Source organism: Chionomys nivalis, chromosome 8, assembly GCF_950005125.1.
Source record: "Chionomys nivalis chromosome 8, mChiNiv1.1, whole genome shotgun sequence".
NCBI classification, from domain to species: domain Eukaryota; kingdom Metazoa; phylum Chordata; class Mammalia; order Rodentia; family Cricetidae; genus Chionomys; species Chionomys nivalis.
Window position 1 is genome coordinate 93,895,305 of NC_080093.1, and position 14,733 is coordinate 93,910,037.

Below are 14,733 nucleotides of genomic sequence, written 5' to 3' on the forward strand. Positions count from 1 at the left end.
CAGTCTCCCAGTGCTGGGATTAAAGATATAACAGCATACCCAGCCTTCTACGAATTTTCAAATCACATTAAAGTGGAAGTCCTCCAAATACAGCACTGTATATCTTCCTCGGCAACACACATAGAAATCAAACTAAGAGGTATTTTGTATTTTATTGAAATAATTATAAATACCCTAAGACTTTGGTTTTGATGAAAGAAGAGTTCACATTTCATAGGGGACAAAAAGTAGGAAGTTTGTGTATATTTATAGAATTATATGAGAATTGGGCATTGAAATTATAAAAGTATATACATATATTTCAAAGATATATTTTATTGGTTAAAAAATAACCAATTGCAGTTCAAGAAAGGAAAATATCAATTAACTGGTGTGAACGGCATGACCAGGTCAGTCAAATTCCAGCTGTGGTCTCAGCTGTGGAAATAGCTACTCAATAAAAATAATTCTCAAAAGATCTTTCAACCCAGAGATAAGCTATTCCCTAGGTTAATGCTAAAAATATCTGTGAGAAACATAGAGAAGGGTATGTATACCACACACTGTACTCATACCAGAAGGACATGGCTATTTCACAGAAGTTTTATGGATATCACAATAAGAGTTGTCAAGAGAAGGGTTAAAACATTACCTTTCTTACCAACTCAGAGAAGCTATGAATCCACAAGGTAAATCAGAATATATCAATGGCTAAAATTATAGATTCTTAAAGTAACATCTCTGAATCAGCAAACAAGATTTGTATATAATTAGGTATCCAGGTTTATGGCCACATGAAACTGTGATAAGAAACGATAATAAAGTAGTTGATACCTATATATTTTATTGAATGAAAAAGTTTTTTTTTAAGGTTTAGGAAAAGGCTTATTAGACGAAAGCATTCATATTCATAATTGTATCTGGCTATCCTTTAATATTTATATTATACTGCCAATTCCTAGGCTGATGTGTGGCTTGCCTTCTATTTAAATGTCTGATGTTTTCACTGTGGTTGCTATAAAACAATTCTAGAGAATGCAAATTTTCAATTTCAGGTGTTTGATTAAAACCATGGACCTAATTATATTTTAAACACTAGCCATCCTAATTTTATTTATTTAATCTGGAGAGTGATGGCTGTATTTTAACACAGATTTCCTATGGACTTTGTGTGAGGTTCCAGGATGGAAAATTGAGCCTGTGTGTACTAGAAATTATGGTAGATTACTTTTCAAATAGAAAATTATCCATTATCCTCAACTTAGGTTTTCTCATAGTTGAGGTCAAAACCTGCTGATAAATGTATTCTGTGACTTTGCTGAAATTGATGATCAGTACTATAAAATTTACAACTTAAGTGCATGTTTTATAAAAGCAGAAAATGCATAATTCTGTGTGAGTCATATATATATATATATCACATATTAATTTTAAAATATTACTGAGTGCTCTAAATAGTTAAAGAATAGGATCCTGATTCTAATAGACAGCAGAGTGTGTGAGTGTGAGGGTTTGGGGGGAGAGAACAGGGACAATGGTATAATTATTATTTTAAAAAGTCTAAAATCAAGACCATGGATCTAAAAGTATTGGCAAATTTTCACCTGGTTCTTTTGGTTTGTTGAAAAATAGAAATTTCTCTGCTCCTTGGAAAACCCTGCCAGTGTTAGGTGTTGAATAGTGATGAACCTTGACACTTTTCTGTATTTTCTTTCTCTGAATGAAAATCAACAATGGTCTGGATCTCTATCTGATTCTATGTCTTGATCCTTCAGAAGTAGTATTAATTTAAGTATGAAAAATTTAACTTTTGCACTGCTCTTTAAATTTCATGTTTGTTCAGTTATTGTCTTCAACAATTTGTATGAAAGACTAGTTAATCAAATTACTCCTTTTGGTACTAGAAAAATTAAGCCAACAATGAAAATTTCACGGTCTTCCAATAGGAATTAAGAATTTTCCTGTTGGACACGTGTGATGGTTGGCAAATAAAATGACTTAAGGCTGAGACTGATAGTGTGAATTCAGTCCCCAGGGTCTAGTGGGACCCTGCAAGTTGTCTTCTGAGCTTCACATGCACTCTAGACCGTGCATGCCCGCCCTCTCACCTACGAACATGCAGGCGTGCGCTTGTGTAAATATACACATATGAATATATATTCTAGATTATCTAATTTTTGTATATTAAACTCTTCCACATCTCTCTTTTATAGAACTGAACACTACACATACTCAAGTCGCTTTCTTCTTCCTCACTGGTGTGCCAGGCTTAGAAGATATGCAGATTTGGATCTCCATCCCTTTCAGCTTCATGTACCTCTTGGCTGTGTTAGGCAATGTGTTGGTCGTGGCAGTGGTGGTCTTGGACCAGAGCCTCCATGAACCCATGTATCTCTTCCTGGCCATGTTGGCATTCAACGATGTTCTCCTCTGTACTGTCACAGTGCCCCAAATGCTGCTCATTTTCTGGCAGGGCCCCTTGGCAGTCGCCCTCCCTGCCTGCCTCACACAAATGTTTTTTGTCCACGCTCTGTTCCTGTCTGAATCTGCAGTCTTACTGGCCATGGCTTTTGACCGCTATGTGGCTATCTGCACCCCGCTGCATTATACAACCCTGCTTACGGGTCCTCTCATTCTCAAGGTTGGGCTGGCCCTGGGAGCTCGGAGTGTGGCTGTTGTCACTCCTGGGGTTCTCCTTATTCTCCGCCTAGACTTCTGCCGGAGCACCGTTATCCTCCACACATACTGTGAGAACATGGGCATCGCTAAGTTGGCCTGCAACAGCATTACCGTAAATAGCATTTACGGGCTCTCGGCGGCTCTCCTCACCACGGGGCTGGACTTTGTCTTCATTTCCTTGTCCTACTGGCTAATCTTGAAAACAGTCCTACAACTACCATCAAGGGAAGCCCGGACAAAAGCCTTTGGCACCTGCGGAGCTCATATTTGTGTTATTTTGATATTCTACACACTGGCCTTTTTCTCTTTCTTTACTCATCGCTTTGGACACCATGTGCCTAGGCACACCCTCATCCTCCTGGCAAATCTCTATCTACTGATACCCCCAACCATGAACCCCATTGTTTATGGAATAAAGACCAAAGAGATAAGGATTCGAGTAGTAGGGCTTTGTTTCCGATCAAAATGATTCAAGTCTATGGAACAGCAAAGACCAGGGAATCCAAGACAAACCATGAGGCTTAAATAAAAATCCAAAGAACAGTCTGTTTGGATGTAGCCATGGAGCATTTACCATTCAATAAAAACACTGAATAGAATTAAAAAGAGAAAGAACACAATGTTGTGTGGGTGAGAAGGTCGGGAGGATCTTGGAGGAGACGGGAGAGGGGAATCTATAACCAAAATACAGTGCATGAAAATTTAAATAAAAGCATATGCAAAATGTTTTAAAATAAGTACAACCATAATATATTACTCCCAAAGTTATTGTCATAAATAGAAAGTTTACAGGAAGTATAAGTACCTTTGAAGACTGTATCAGCATGCTACCTTAATCACGGGAAATCAGTGTACTAGAGTAGGTTAAATGTTTTTATACTGTATGTGTCTTTCTATGTCAGTTCTACATAGACAGAATAAAATAATACCTTTGTGAACTCAGGAATTACTAATTATCCTAGTCTCAGGAGTAACAGAAATGAATGAATTCATAAATGCTCACCAGATAAGCAATTTAAGCAATCAATTAATAAAAGATAATGAGCATATACAGTAAGCTCCTGCCGGTGGCCCTGTCAGAGGCGTAGCATGTGGCAAATTGAAGGAGGAAACTCCCAGACAGGCGAATCTCAGATAGGCAAGTCCCCGAAACCACAGACTCCACAATGTCTTTCGCTGCTGCTGTGCCTTTACATGTTTGCTGCTGCTATCTGTCTCTGGTATCCAGTGTGGTGCGAATGGGTACTGAGATATCTTCACTGCATGTAATGTAGTGTTTATCTCATGGAAGCATCCTGTTCCGCTGGCCATTCTTACCTGTGGATTATTATGACGATGGTTCCTTCCTAAGCTGTACTGTCTAATTGATAATAATAAAGGAAGTTTATACAGAGCTTTGATGAATAAAAATATATACAAGGAAATGTTACACAGCCAGGACCTATGAGTTTCACCTAAGAAATTATATAGAACATAGCTCAAGTTAATGATTAGAAAAACAATTGTGTCCCAAGAGCCAGTTTGTCTTGAATTCCTTTAATCTTAATGCAGAAAGATGCAGTCATAGGTTACAGTGTTCTTCGTTAGCTGAAACAAAGACTTATAATAACTCTAGGTTAGATTAGATGTTTTGATAATAGCTTTGACGTGAAAAACCTAATAAGAAAATCTAAAGTTTTAGGAAAGGCACATAGCTGAGTGAGGAACTCTTTAAGGTCGGGGAACAAGAACGAAGGAATCCAATTACTGCTAGCTGATGCACTTTTGTTACTAGAATCAGTTGATGACCAAAAGTAAAGATCAATTCTTTATACTCACTTCTGCCCTCAATCTCCTGATATAAAAACTACTTACAAGTAGGTGTGCATCTTAAAGTTTTAAAATAGAGCTGATTCTTCTTCATATATAAAAGATTAGGTTTGTGGTTCCTTTAAGATTCCTTATAAGATTACCTTTCAAGATAAATAATAAAGTAACTCGTCCTTTTTTTGCAACTGCAAAATGCAACCTACCAGTAAAAGACCTGACTGAGAAGAATGCCTTGCTTGTCTTCACCATAAATACTGTAACAATTTGCTTGGGTACGAATGTATGTGGGTTCTTGGGATAATTTATTTTTCATCTGTAATATATAAATGTTTATTCATGTAAGGGATTTAGAGAATGTGTTGCTTTTTACATTTTCATTGTTATCTTTCACTTGAAAAACAGAATATAACCACATTGTAATTTTTATATTGCCTGAAAGATTTTGCTGGGGTATAAGCTATCGGGGAAGGAATAAAGAAAGAGTTAAAACTGGTTAGTAGAAAAACATCAGGAATGAGAGAGTTAGAAGGGAAGCATCAAGAATAGAGTTAGAACTTAAACATCAGGAATGAGAGAGTTGGAAGGGAAGCATCAAGAATAGAGTTAGAACTTAAACATCAGGAATGAGAGAGTTGGAAGGGAAGCATCAAGAATAGAGTTAGAACTTAAACATCGAGAATGAGAGAAGGAAAACACCAGGAAAATAGAGAATTGAGAACACAAAAAAAGAACAAAGAAGTGGTCTGAAGAAATCCACTGAGCAAGTGTGCAAGGCGTGTGAGTTACTTTTTTCCTTAACCCCCTCAGATAAAAATGTCTTAGCAAGCACCAATTCCTGAACCTTCTTTGAGCCCTGCCCTGCTGGGCTCCAGGCACCGAAAAGCACCCTATAAAACACGTATGTAAAGAACCTATTCATAAAATACATTATTTTATTTTCTTTTAAATTTTAATGTCTTTCGTTGAAGTACAATTATATCACTCTCCCCTCATCATGCCACAGTTTCATCCCTCAAAACCCTGCCAAACCCCCACAGTCTTAAACTGATAGCCTCTTTGACCCTTCATTTTTTTTGGTCCTTACCTATTTATACATGTATGTTTATGCACAAATATATATACAACCAGTTAAATTGATTTTCTTGTTTGTGTATATGCATCCAAGGCTGACCATTCTTCATTGGATAGTCAATAAGAAAGTAAGTCTCAGGGAGACTAACTCACCTCCCTGAAGTCAATAGCCAATTTAGTTCATTTTAGCAATTAGTATAGAAATTTTATTGACACACAATAAGAAATACATGAAAGCAAATGCAAATTAAATAAATTTCATTTTATTATTTTATTTTGTATTTTAAATAAAGTTTTATTTTAAAGACAAAGCTTTACTTGATCTTTTTCTTGAAGTTACATCTAAAAATCATTCTGAGAATCATTAATATAAAGGAGTTGAGAACATAAGTTAAAGTGTTTGTAAGGTTATTTTTTATTATTTTATTACTTTAAAAAATACCAATCCAAATTCCCAGTCCCTCCCCTCCTCCCAGTCCCCTCCCATGTAAGGTTACTTTTATTTTAGTGTGAGCATGCCTTGGAGTTCACACTACAGTGTGGCTCTGAAGGGAACTGAGTGTTAGATCCTATGATGTTGAGGTCCCTTCTGTTTCTGCTCTCTTCCCCCAGTTCATACCATCCAGAGTTTGTCAGAGGGACATGAATGGCAGCAAAAAACTAGCCAATGAGTGAAGTAACCACTGTGCCTTTGTCTCCGAGCCTACCACCCCAAGATGCGAGCTGCCTGATGGTGAAGCCTTCGTCTCAGAGCCTACCACCCCAAGATGCGAGCTGCCTGATGGTGAAAATGAAGGTCTGAACTGGGGGAAGAGAACATTTTATTATTTTATAATCTGAGAACCATAAGAAATCAGAGATGCATTTTAAAATGTGGAATTTATGTTTTAAATTTTTTGGTGTATGTTTACCTATTGAAATCAAGAATTTACTACAACAGTACACAGTCAAGGTCCAGAAAAGAATTCCCATACTTGATCTAATAAAAGCAGAAAAAATTATGAGAAATATCTTCAATCTCAGCAAGTATTTAATAAGTACTTTGTTTCAGGTAGGGGGCAAAAATTAATCAGTTTTAATTTGTGAGAAATATTAGTGAGAACAGTGTTTCCATGAAGGTACTTTATCTTTATTTATGTGTATGTATCTGTGAGAATTCACTTCACATGTGGCTATAATAGCGACCAGAGGAGAGTGGCAAATCACCTGGAGCTTCAGTTCCAGGCACTGTGAGCCACCCAACACATGTGCAGGGAACCAAACTCAGGTACTACTGTACAAGGGCAGCAAGCACTCTTTAACCACCGAGCCATCACTGCGGGCTTAAGATTATCTCATCCCTACTGGATAGATAGCTTTTATAGTGCTGAAAGGAGCCATGCACACCACCACAGAAAGAAAGTACCATCAGCCTTACCCCACAGTGAAAGCTGAATCTACAGGACTGGTCCAGCAGACATGTCCACTGGTACAATTGGAACAAACATCATGGGAGTAAACAAGTAACATTCTGATTGGATTTTAAAATCCTTTCCCCCAAGATGTAATCTATAGCTGGCACTGTTATTATGACAAAAACCTATGTCTAGACAGGTCATAGTCCCTAGGGAAGGACGTATTACTGTTATTTTGCTACATGGACATAGCATCGAACCAATTGCCCATAAATTAGTGCATCTCTCAGCAATCATCAGAGAGGCTTCTGTAACAGTCAATAACTGACACTGTGACACACAACTGACTAAGGTGCAGACAGTAAGAGGCTGGAGAATGTTTTCCCCTGAGTAGAACATCTATGATGTGCCCCTACTCTCAAGATTCAGGGGATGGATGACTGCAATGAAACAGGGTAACTGAACACAGACAAGCAGCTGCCTATATGAACTTATAGTGGTTGGGAGAGCATACACAAGAACTGTGAAGACCCAAGCCAGGCCAAATCTCTGCATGAGGAAGGAAATGGGCACTAGAACCACCCCTAACTGAGGAGCTATTTGTAAATGGTGACTTTTAAGAGAGAGAAGGAGTCAGTATTGTTTGATATTGTATCACTTCACAAGATCAGAGTCCAGTGAGAGCTCACACAGTGTTTGGGCAGCACAAACTGGTCTTGTTTGAGATTTTCATGCAAAAACAATATGCTTTGATCAAATCTACCCCCAGTTTACTCCCCTCTAACTGTAGCCCCCAACTTCTTGTCCTCATCTTTGAAGGCCACTGAGTCTGCTTGGATTTGTGTGAGTGCATGGGGTAGGAACATCAAACAGGAACACGAGTAAATCTCCAGGGTTGAGTCTCTGAAGAAAACATCACTGACAATAGCTCCTCAGATTGTGTTAAGCTGTCAAAAGCTCTTCCCAGATCTAGGATGATCTTTGGGCTGTCTTGAATCTTTGCAGGTACTGTGCATGCAGTCCGAGCTGCTATGAGATTGTGTGTGCAGCGGCTTTGTTATTTCAGAAAATACGTTCCACACTGATAATTACAATCTGGCTCTTACAATCTTTCCACACCCTCTCCCGTGATGATCAGTGAGCTTGAGTGAATAGTTTGATACCAATGCCCCCTCTACAGTCTTTTCTCTCTGTACATTGGTTACTTGTAGGTCTCTATATTAATTGCCATCTGTTTACTATAAAAAAAAGCTTCTCGGCCGGGCGGTGGTGGCACACGCCTTTATTTCCAGCACTTGGGAGGCAGAGGCAGGCGGATCTCTGTGAGTTCAAGACCAACCTGGTCTACAAGAGCTAGTTCCAGGACAGGCTCCAAAACCACAGAGAAACCCTGTCTCGAAAATCAAAAAAAAAAAAAAAAACAGAAAAACAAAACAGAAAAACAGGAAAAAGAAGCTTCTCTGATGAGGGGTGAGAGATGAACTAACCAATGATTAGAAAGATAAGAACTTTGAGATGGAATGTTCAATACTTTGTTTCTTAAGCAGTAATACAATATTAGCTTCTCCCCTAGGATTCTGACCTAGCTAACTACCAGTTTTGACTCCAGTTAATGGTACCTGGGATGAGTTCTGCCTTGTGAAAGTGGACATTAAATCTAGTCATAAAGCTTTTGGTTACTTCCATAGAGTTTGTTGTACCTGTGTGCTTATTTTGCCAGGGCAGTTGTTAGTATAGATAACAGGGCTCACAGCTCTGTGAATCTGTTTTTATCCTCTGATAGCATGCGGAGAACATTCCAGCCACTATACATATATATGTGTGTGTGTGTGTGTGTGTTTGTATGTGTGTGTGTTTATAACATAGCAATTTGTCTTTACAATTTTAATTCTCTTAACATAAGAGTTTTCATTTTTCTACAGATGTCAAAAGATGGAAAGACAATGTTTGCACACAATTCAGTATATCTTCTTTAAAAAATGTTGTATTCAAATGTGTACATAACAATAATTAAAAAAGAGGTGGTCATAAAGTTCATACAGAGTGGGGAAACACAGGAGGAGTTGGATGGATATAATCATTCATATTATTCATATAAGAAATTGTCAAAATATTAAACTTATATGATTCTGTTAAGGGGCTAGTGAGATGAGTCAGCAGATAAGACTGTTTGCCACTCTTGCAAAGGACAATATCCTACTTAATTCCCATGTTGTGAAGTCTACTACTATCTGTAACTCCTAGCTACAGGGCATCTAAGGCTCTCCTCTGGAATCTGTGGGCACCAAAACATTTAGTACAGTGTTTGAATTCTTAGCAAGAACAATAAGGCAAGAAAAAGAAAGATATTAAATGATAATATGACTTACAACAATGATCAACATGGTACAATTACCCTAAAAGTGTCATACCGGCAGTCTTTTCTTGGTAACAATGAACAGTCTTTTTTTTTTTTTTTTTTTTTTTTTTTTTTTTATTGGATTTGCAAGAAGGAAATTCTGTCTGGAATCTGAAAGCCAGACAATTATCTGGAGCTTTTAAAGTCATGGATTGTAAATGAGAACTTACAGCCACCACTGTATTAAACTAGCATAATTCCTAACCTCATTCTAATGTTTATGCTTCTACCCAAAGATCAGTATAGCTCTCGTCACAAAGAATCTTTTCTGAAACAGATAGAAAACAATGCAGAAAATAACAACCAACCAAAAAGGAGGAAATAAATGATAGTGGGTGCCCAGTCCCAGTTGCTCCATCCACTGCACTACTCCTATACCTAAGGCTCATAAAATATTGTGGAAGAAAGATTTTAAATCTAGAGGTTTCTCTTCAACCCCATAATGGTTTAGAAATACAAAGGATGACCCCAGCTAAGATTCCTAGCAGTAGTGGAGAGGGTGCCTGAATTTCTTTATAATTAGATTAGTGACTATCCTAATTGTCGTCATAGAACCTATGTCCAGTAACTGATGGAAGCAATTGCAGTGATCCATAGCCAAGCACTAGACTGGGCTCCTGGAGTTCAAATGAGAGGGAGGAAGGATCTCGTATGAGCAAGGGCAGTCAAGATCATGATGGGGAAATTCACAGAGAAAGTGGACCAGAGCTAGTGGGAGCTCAGGGACTCTGTACTGTCAGCTAGGGAACCTGCATGGGACTCAGTGAGGCCCTCTGAATGTGGGTGACAGGTATGTGGCTTGATCTGTTTGGGGAAGGAGCCTGGCAGTGGGACTAGTACTTACCCTAGGTGTATGAACTGACAATTTGGAGCCTATTCCCTATGGTGGGATACCTTGTTCAGCCTTGGTACGGGGGGGGGGGGGGGGGGGGATGGTGCTTGGACCTGGTATGCCAGACTTTGTTGATTCCCCTAGGGAGGCCTTGCCTGCTCTGAGGAGTGGTTGGGGAGAAGGGAGGTGGTGAGAACACTAGGCAGGAGAAGGAGAAGGGAAGGGAACTGTGTTGGTATGTAAAAAGAAAAAATTTAATTTAACAAAAAAAAGAGCCAGAAAAACTGAATATTGGCTGTGCAACCTCATCTTCTAGAAATCTCATGGAAACTATACCCATGGAGTCCAATAATATGGCTGCCTGAGCAAGATCTGAAGGGGGACAATACAAGCAGACATGCAAATATGGAAGGGAATACATCTCATGGGGTGCCAAGCCTAGACAAAAGCCTACAGGAAACTAAGGAATGCTGAGAATGGAAGAAAATAGCTTGGCCAGGAAACAGCCCCTCAATTCATCCGTCACTATGAACTCATCAACCCTGAAATCATGCACTATAAAGACTGAGCAAGGCCAATTATGTATTTAGGGATACCAATACCTGTGTGTGTGTGTGTGTGTGTGAATGAAAACATGCAGGAGGAAGCCAGAAGAAGGAAACAAATGAAGATAAGTTACATGAAGTGGTTGGAGGGACAAAAATAAAGTAATATATATATATATATGTGTGTGTGTGTGTGTGTGTGTATACATAACTATATATAATAAAATAAATGGCATACATATGTTACTTATTTTTTGAGGTCATAATATAATTACATCATTTTTCCCTCTGTTTTTGCCCTCAGAATTCTTGCATCCATCCATCCTTGCTCTCTTTCCCACTCATGGGCTCATTTTTATTATTTGTATTTGCATGTACATATGAATGTATATACAATAATTATATTTTATATAATAAAATGATTCAGCAAATTTATTACATGACATTTAACTCAAAATTAATCTAATCATAATTTATGATGAAGACAGACTATCTCCTTTGTTATTGTAGTATGTTAATGGCTGAGTTTCAGAAAACCTCAGTTGGCAAAAGAAAAAAAATTTTAAAGCTCATTGAAATGGCTTCAATTATTAGTAGATAAGATCTCTAATTTTCTAGTTGGAATACAAGTAATGTTCATCTTATTTAATATTAATAATTTAAAATGCACACTGAAAATCAATAGCCAATTTTTCAGAGGGAAAAAAATTTAAATTCTGTAGCAATATATGCTCTGTTCTCATGTTTTATCCAGACTTACAAATTTTTCTTTATTTATTGAGACAATAATTTTGATTCATTATTTATTCTTTTTCTTTTTTGTGATTTCTCTTGTGTTTAATTGAGAATTACAAAGAGTTTTAGTATTATATCTCTTATGTCTTTAAAAACAACAGTTGTGCTTTAGAATTTTGTGCACACTCATCACAATTTCGACCAGCAGTTTTTTTCTCCCAGCAACTGTGTGTACCTTTAGTGGCCTCTCCTTCTACCACATCCTTTATAGTATTGCAGCTTTTCACTTCTCTTATTCATATGGTAACATATAGTATCTTAGTCTGAATACTTTTCTTGATGAAAAAGGTACATATTAAATATTTGGAGACTTAAAAGAATATGAAGCTTAAATGATATATTTTCTTCACATATACTCAGATATTTCATTCACCTCCTTTAAGGTCCATATCTCAGAAGGTTTATGTTTAAAATTCTTTTACAGCACAACATATCTGCTTCAAATGTTCTTGTTTCAATTAAGTTCATGTTGTCTGTATTTACTGACTCTGCAGATGTTGAAGAAGAAATTTGCCAGCTAAACTTACTTCTCTGGTGAAAGGAAGAGACATGATCAATTTTCAGTTTTTTCTCAAAGACATAAATAAGATAAATGCTTTCAAAAGTTCAGATGACACTAGACGTAGAAAGTTGATGCTTGAGTGTGCTAAAGGATAGAAATTGTTCGTTCACTGTCCTGGTCTAGTACAGCTGTTGCAAATTATTCTGAAGTAAGGACTACAGTGACAGTATTCAGTTTCTTTATTATTATTATCATTTATTATGTATACAATATTCTTTGTACATGTGTACTTGCACCCCAGAAGAGGGCACCAGATTTCATTATAGATGGTTGTGAGCCGCCATGTGGTTGCTATGAACTTTTCCTCTGGAGGAAAAGTCAGTGCTCTTAACTGCTGAACCATCTCTCCAGGCCCCTCAATTTCTTATAAATGAAACTAAAGCTGAAATCATTGCATCTATGTTTGTTCTGTAATTTATCACTAAATAAATAAATAGTATACTATAATGATATCACTAAATAATAAATAGTATATTTAAATCTATAGTCAGAGAAATTTACAATAATATATATAATGGTGGGGAATATGTACATAATCTGAACCTGGACTGTATAAAGTGAAGATACTGAATAAAAAAAATAAATTAGACATGGTTTATGTGAAATTAAAATGAGAAGATTAATAGATAAATATCACATACCATGAATCTCTACTATGAAATTTAAAAGAGAAAAAACATTATATAAGATCATTATAGCAAAAGTTAATGCCTCATTATTTCATGATACATTCTTTCTTTACAAATATTATTTAAAAAATTAGTACTCAATAATTTTCAGGTGTGAGAAGAGTCTAAGCAGTCGGTCCCGAATCTGTTTTGTCTTGATCCCATACACCAAGGGATTGACTGTGGGGGGCACTAGAAGGTATAGGCTTGACAAGATGATGTGGACACTTGGAGATACATTCTTGCCAATGCGATGAGTTAGGAAGCTAAACAGTGCAGGTGTATAGAACGCAAGAATGGTGCAGACATGGGCAGCACAGGTGCCCAGGGCTTTAGAGCGGGCATTCTGGGAAGAGAGACGGAACACTGCCTGGAGAATTTTTACATAAGATGTAGCTATGAGCCATAGATCCAATGCTATCACCGAAAGGGTCACTGAAATTTCATATGCTCTGTTAATGAGAGTGTTAGCACTGGCCAACTTCATCACAGCCATGTGCTTGCAGTAGGCATGATGGATAATATAGTTTGTGTAGTAGGGCAGCCTCTTAATCAAAATAATACAAGGCAAACCCTTGAGCAGAGCTCGGCTCAACCCAACTAAGCCCAGTTTAATAACCATGGAAGATGTAAGGATGGTCGAATAATGCAGTGGGATGCAAATGGCCACAAAGCGATCAAAAAGCCATGGCCACCAGGATGGCTGACTCAAAAATGCAAAGTGTGTGGATAAAATACATTTGTGTTAGACAGACATCAAACTCAATCCAGTGCTCATCAAACCAGAAAATAGCAAGCATTTTCAGGGCTGTGGAGCACGTAAGAAGCATATCAGTCATTGCCAGCATGCAAAGGAAGAAATACATAGGCTGGTGGAGGCTTGGTTCTAGCTTGACAGTAGCAAGGATTATGGTGTTCCCCAGCAAGGTCAGGTCAAGCAGGAAGCAGACGGGAATGCTGATGAAGCAATGAAAAGTTTCCAAGCCAGGAATACCAAGTAGAAAAATGAAATGTAGTGATGTGTGGTATTGTTTACCATGCTAAAACTAGGGATGTTTTAAGGTTAGTTGATAATAACTAGAATAATCTCCAAAATGCAGAGACAGATTACAAAGCAGTTCTTCCAAGGTTCTTATGTGTGGAATCTAGAAACCTACATCTCCAAAATGCTAGAAAAGCTCAGATAAACTAACCCATCTCATGGAGCATCAGCAACATTTTCTGCGAAAGAAAATATCAAATACATTACATTTGTTAGTTGTTGATTTTTGTCGATTGAATATTTAATTAAGCCTTATGATATATTTGTCATTTTCTTCAGAAAATGAAGCTAATAAGACAAATATATATTGTTTATGCCAATGATTTTTGAGAAACTTAAATAATCTATAAAGACTTAAATATAAAATATGCCAATACTCCAACCTTTAGAAGATATTTTGATATAGCATAATTTAAAACACTCATTTTAATCTTTGTTATAACTAAACAGCTATAACTAAACAATTGAGCATTCAAATAAGATATAATAAGAGCCAACAATGTCATAGACATGATATGTTTTGACACCCATGAAAGTCAAATTTATACATATTTCCTATCTTCAAGGAGAATATACATATTTAAATGTCTTCTTCATTTTCTATTTTAGCATTGGGTGGCCATTTGTTTTGTAAAACGTAAAATTTCCCATGTGCAGGGGTGGTTGATTTTAAGACACAGAAATCCTAAATCAACACAAGAAGAGAGGCAGAAGTAGATTGGTTGCATTAAAGTTGCTCCTTGCATATCACCTTAGAACCTTCATCTGGCGATGGATCGAGGTAGAGACAGAGTCTCAATTTGGAGCAACGGTCTGAGCTCTTAAGGTCCAAATGAGGAGCAGAAGGAGGGAGAAGATGAGCAAGGAAATCAGGACCACGAGGGATGCACCCACCCACTGTGACAGTGGAACTGATCTATTGGGAGCCCACCAAGGCCAGCTGGTCGGGGACTGAATAA

The 14,733-nt window shown here is 37.4% G+C and overlaps 1 protein-coding gene and 1 pseudogene across 1 annotated transcript; one reads left to right on the forward strand and one right to left on the reverse strand.

Moving 5' to 3' along the window:
* The first annotated feature begins 655 nt into the window (after positions 1 to 655).
* Positions 656 to 3,127, forward strand: LOC130879974 (olfactory receptor 52D1-like). The gene is made up of 2 exons (XM_057778786.1): positions 656 to 668; positions 2,193 to 3,127. The coding sequence occupies exons 1-2, from the start codon at positions 656 to 658 to the stop codon at positions 3,125 to 3,127; spliced, it is 948 nt and encodes a 315-aa protein (XP_057634769.1).
* A 9,696-nt stretch (positions 3,128 to 12,823) lies between these two features.
* On the reverse strand, positions 12,824 to 13,771 carry LOC130880602 (olfactory receptor 52P1-like; annotated as a pseudogene).
* Positions 13,772 to 14,733: the final 962 nt, after the last annotated feature.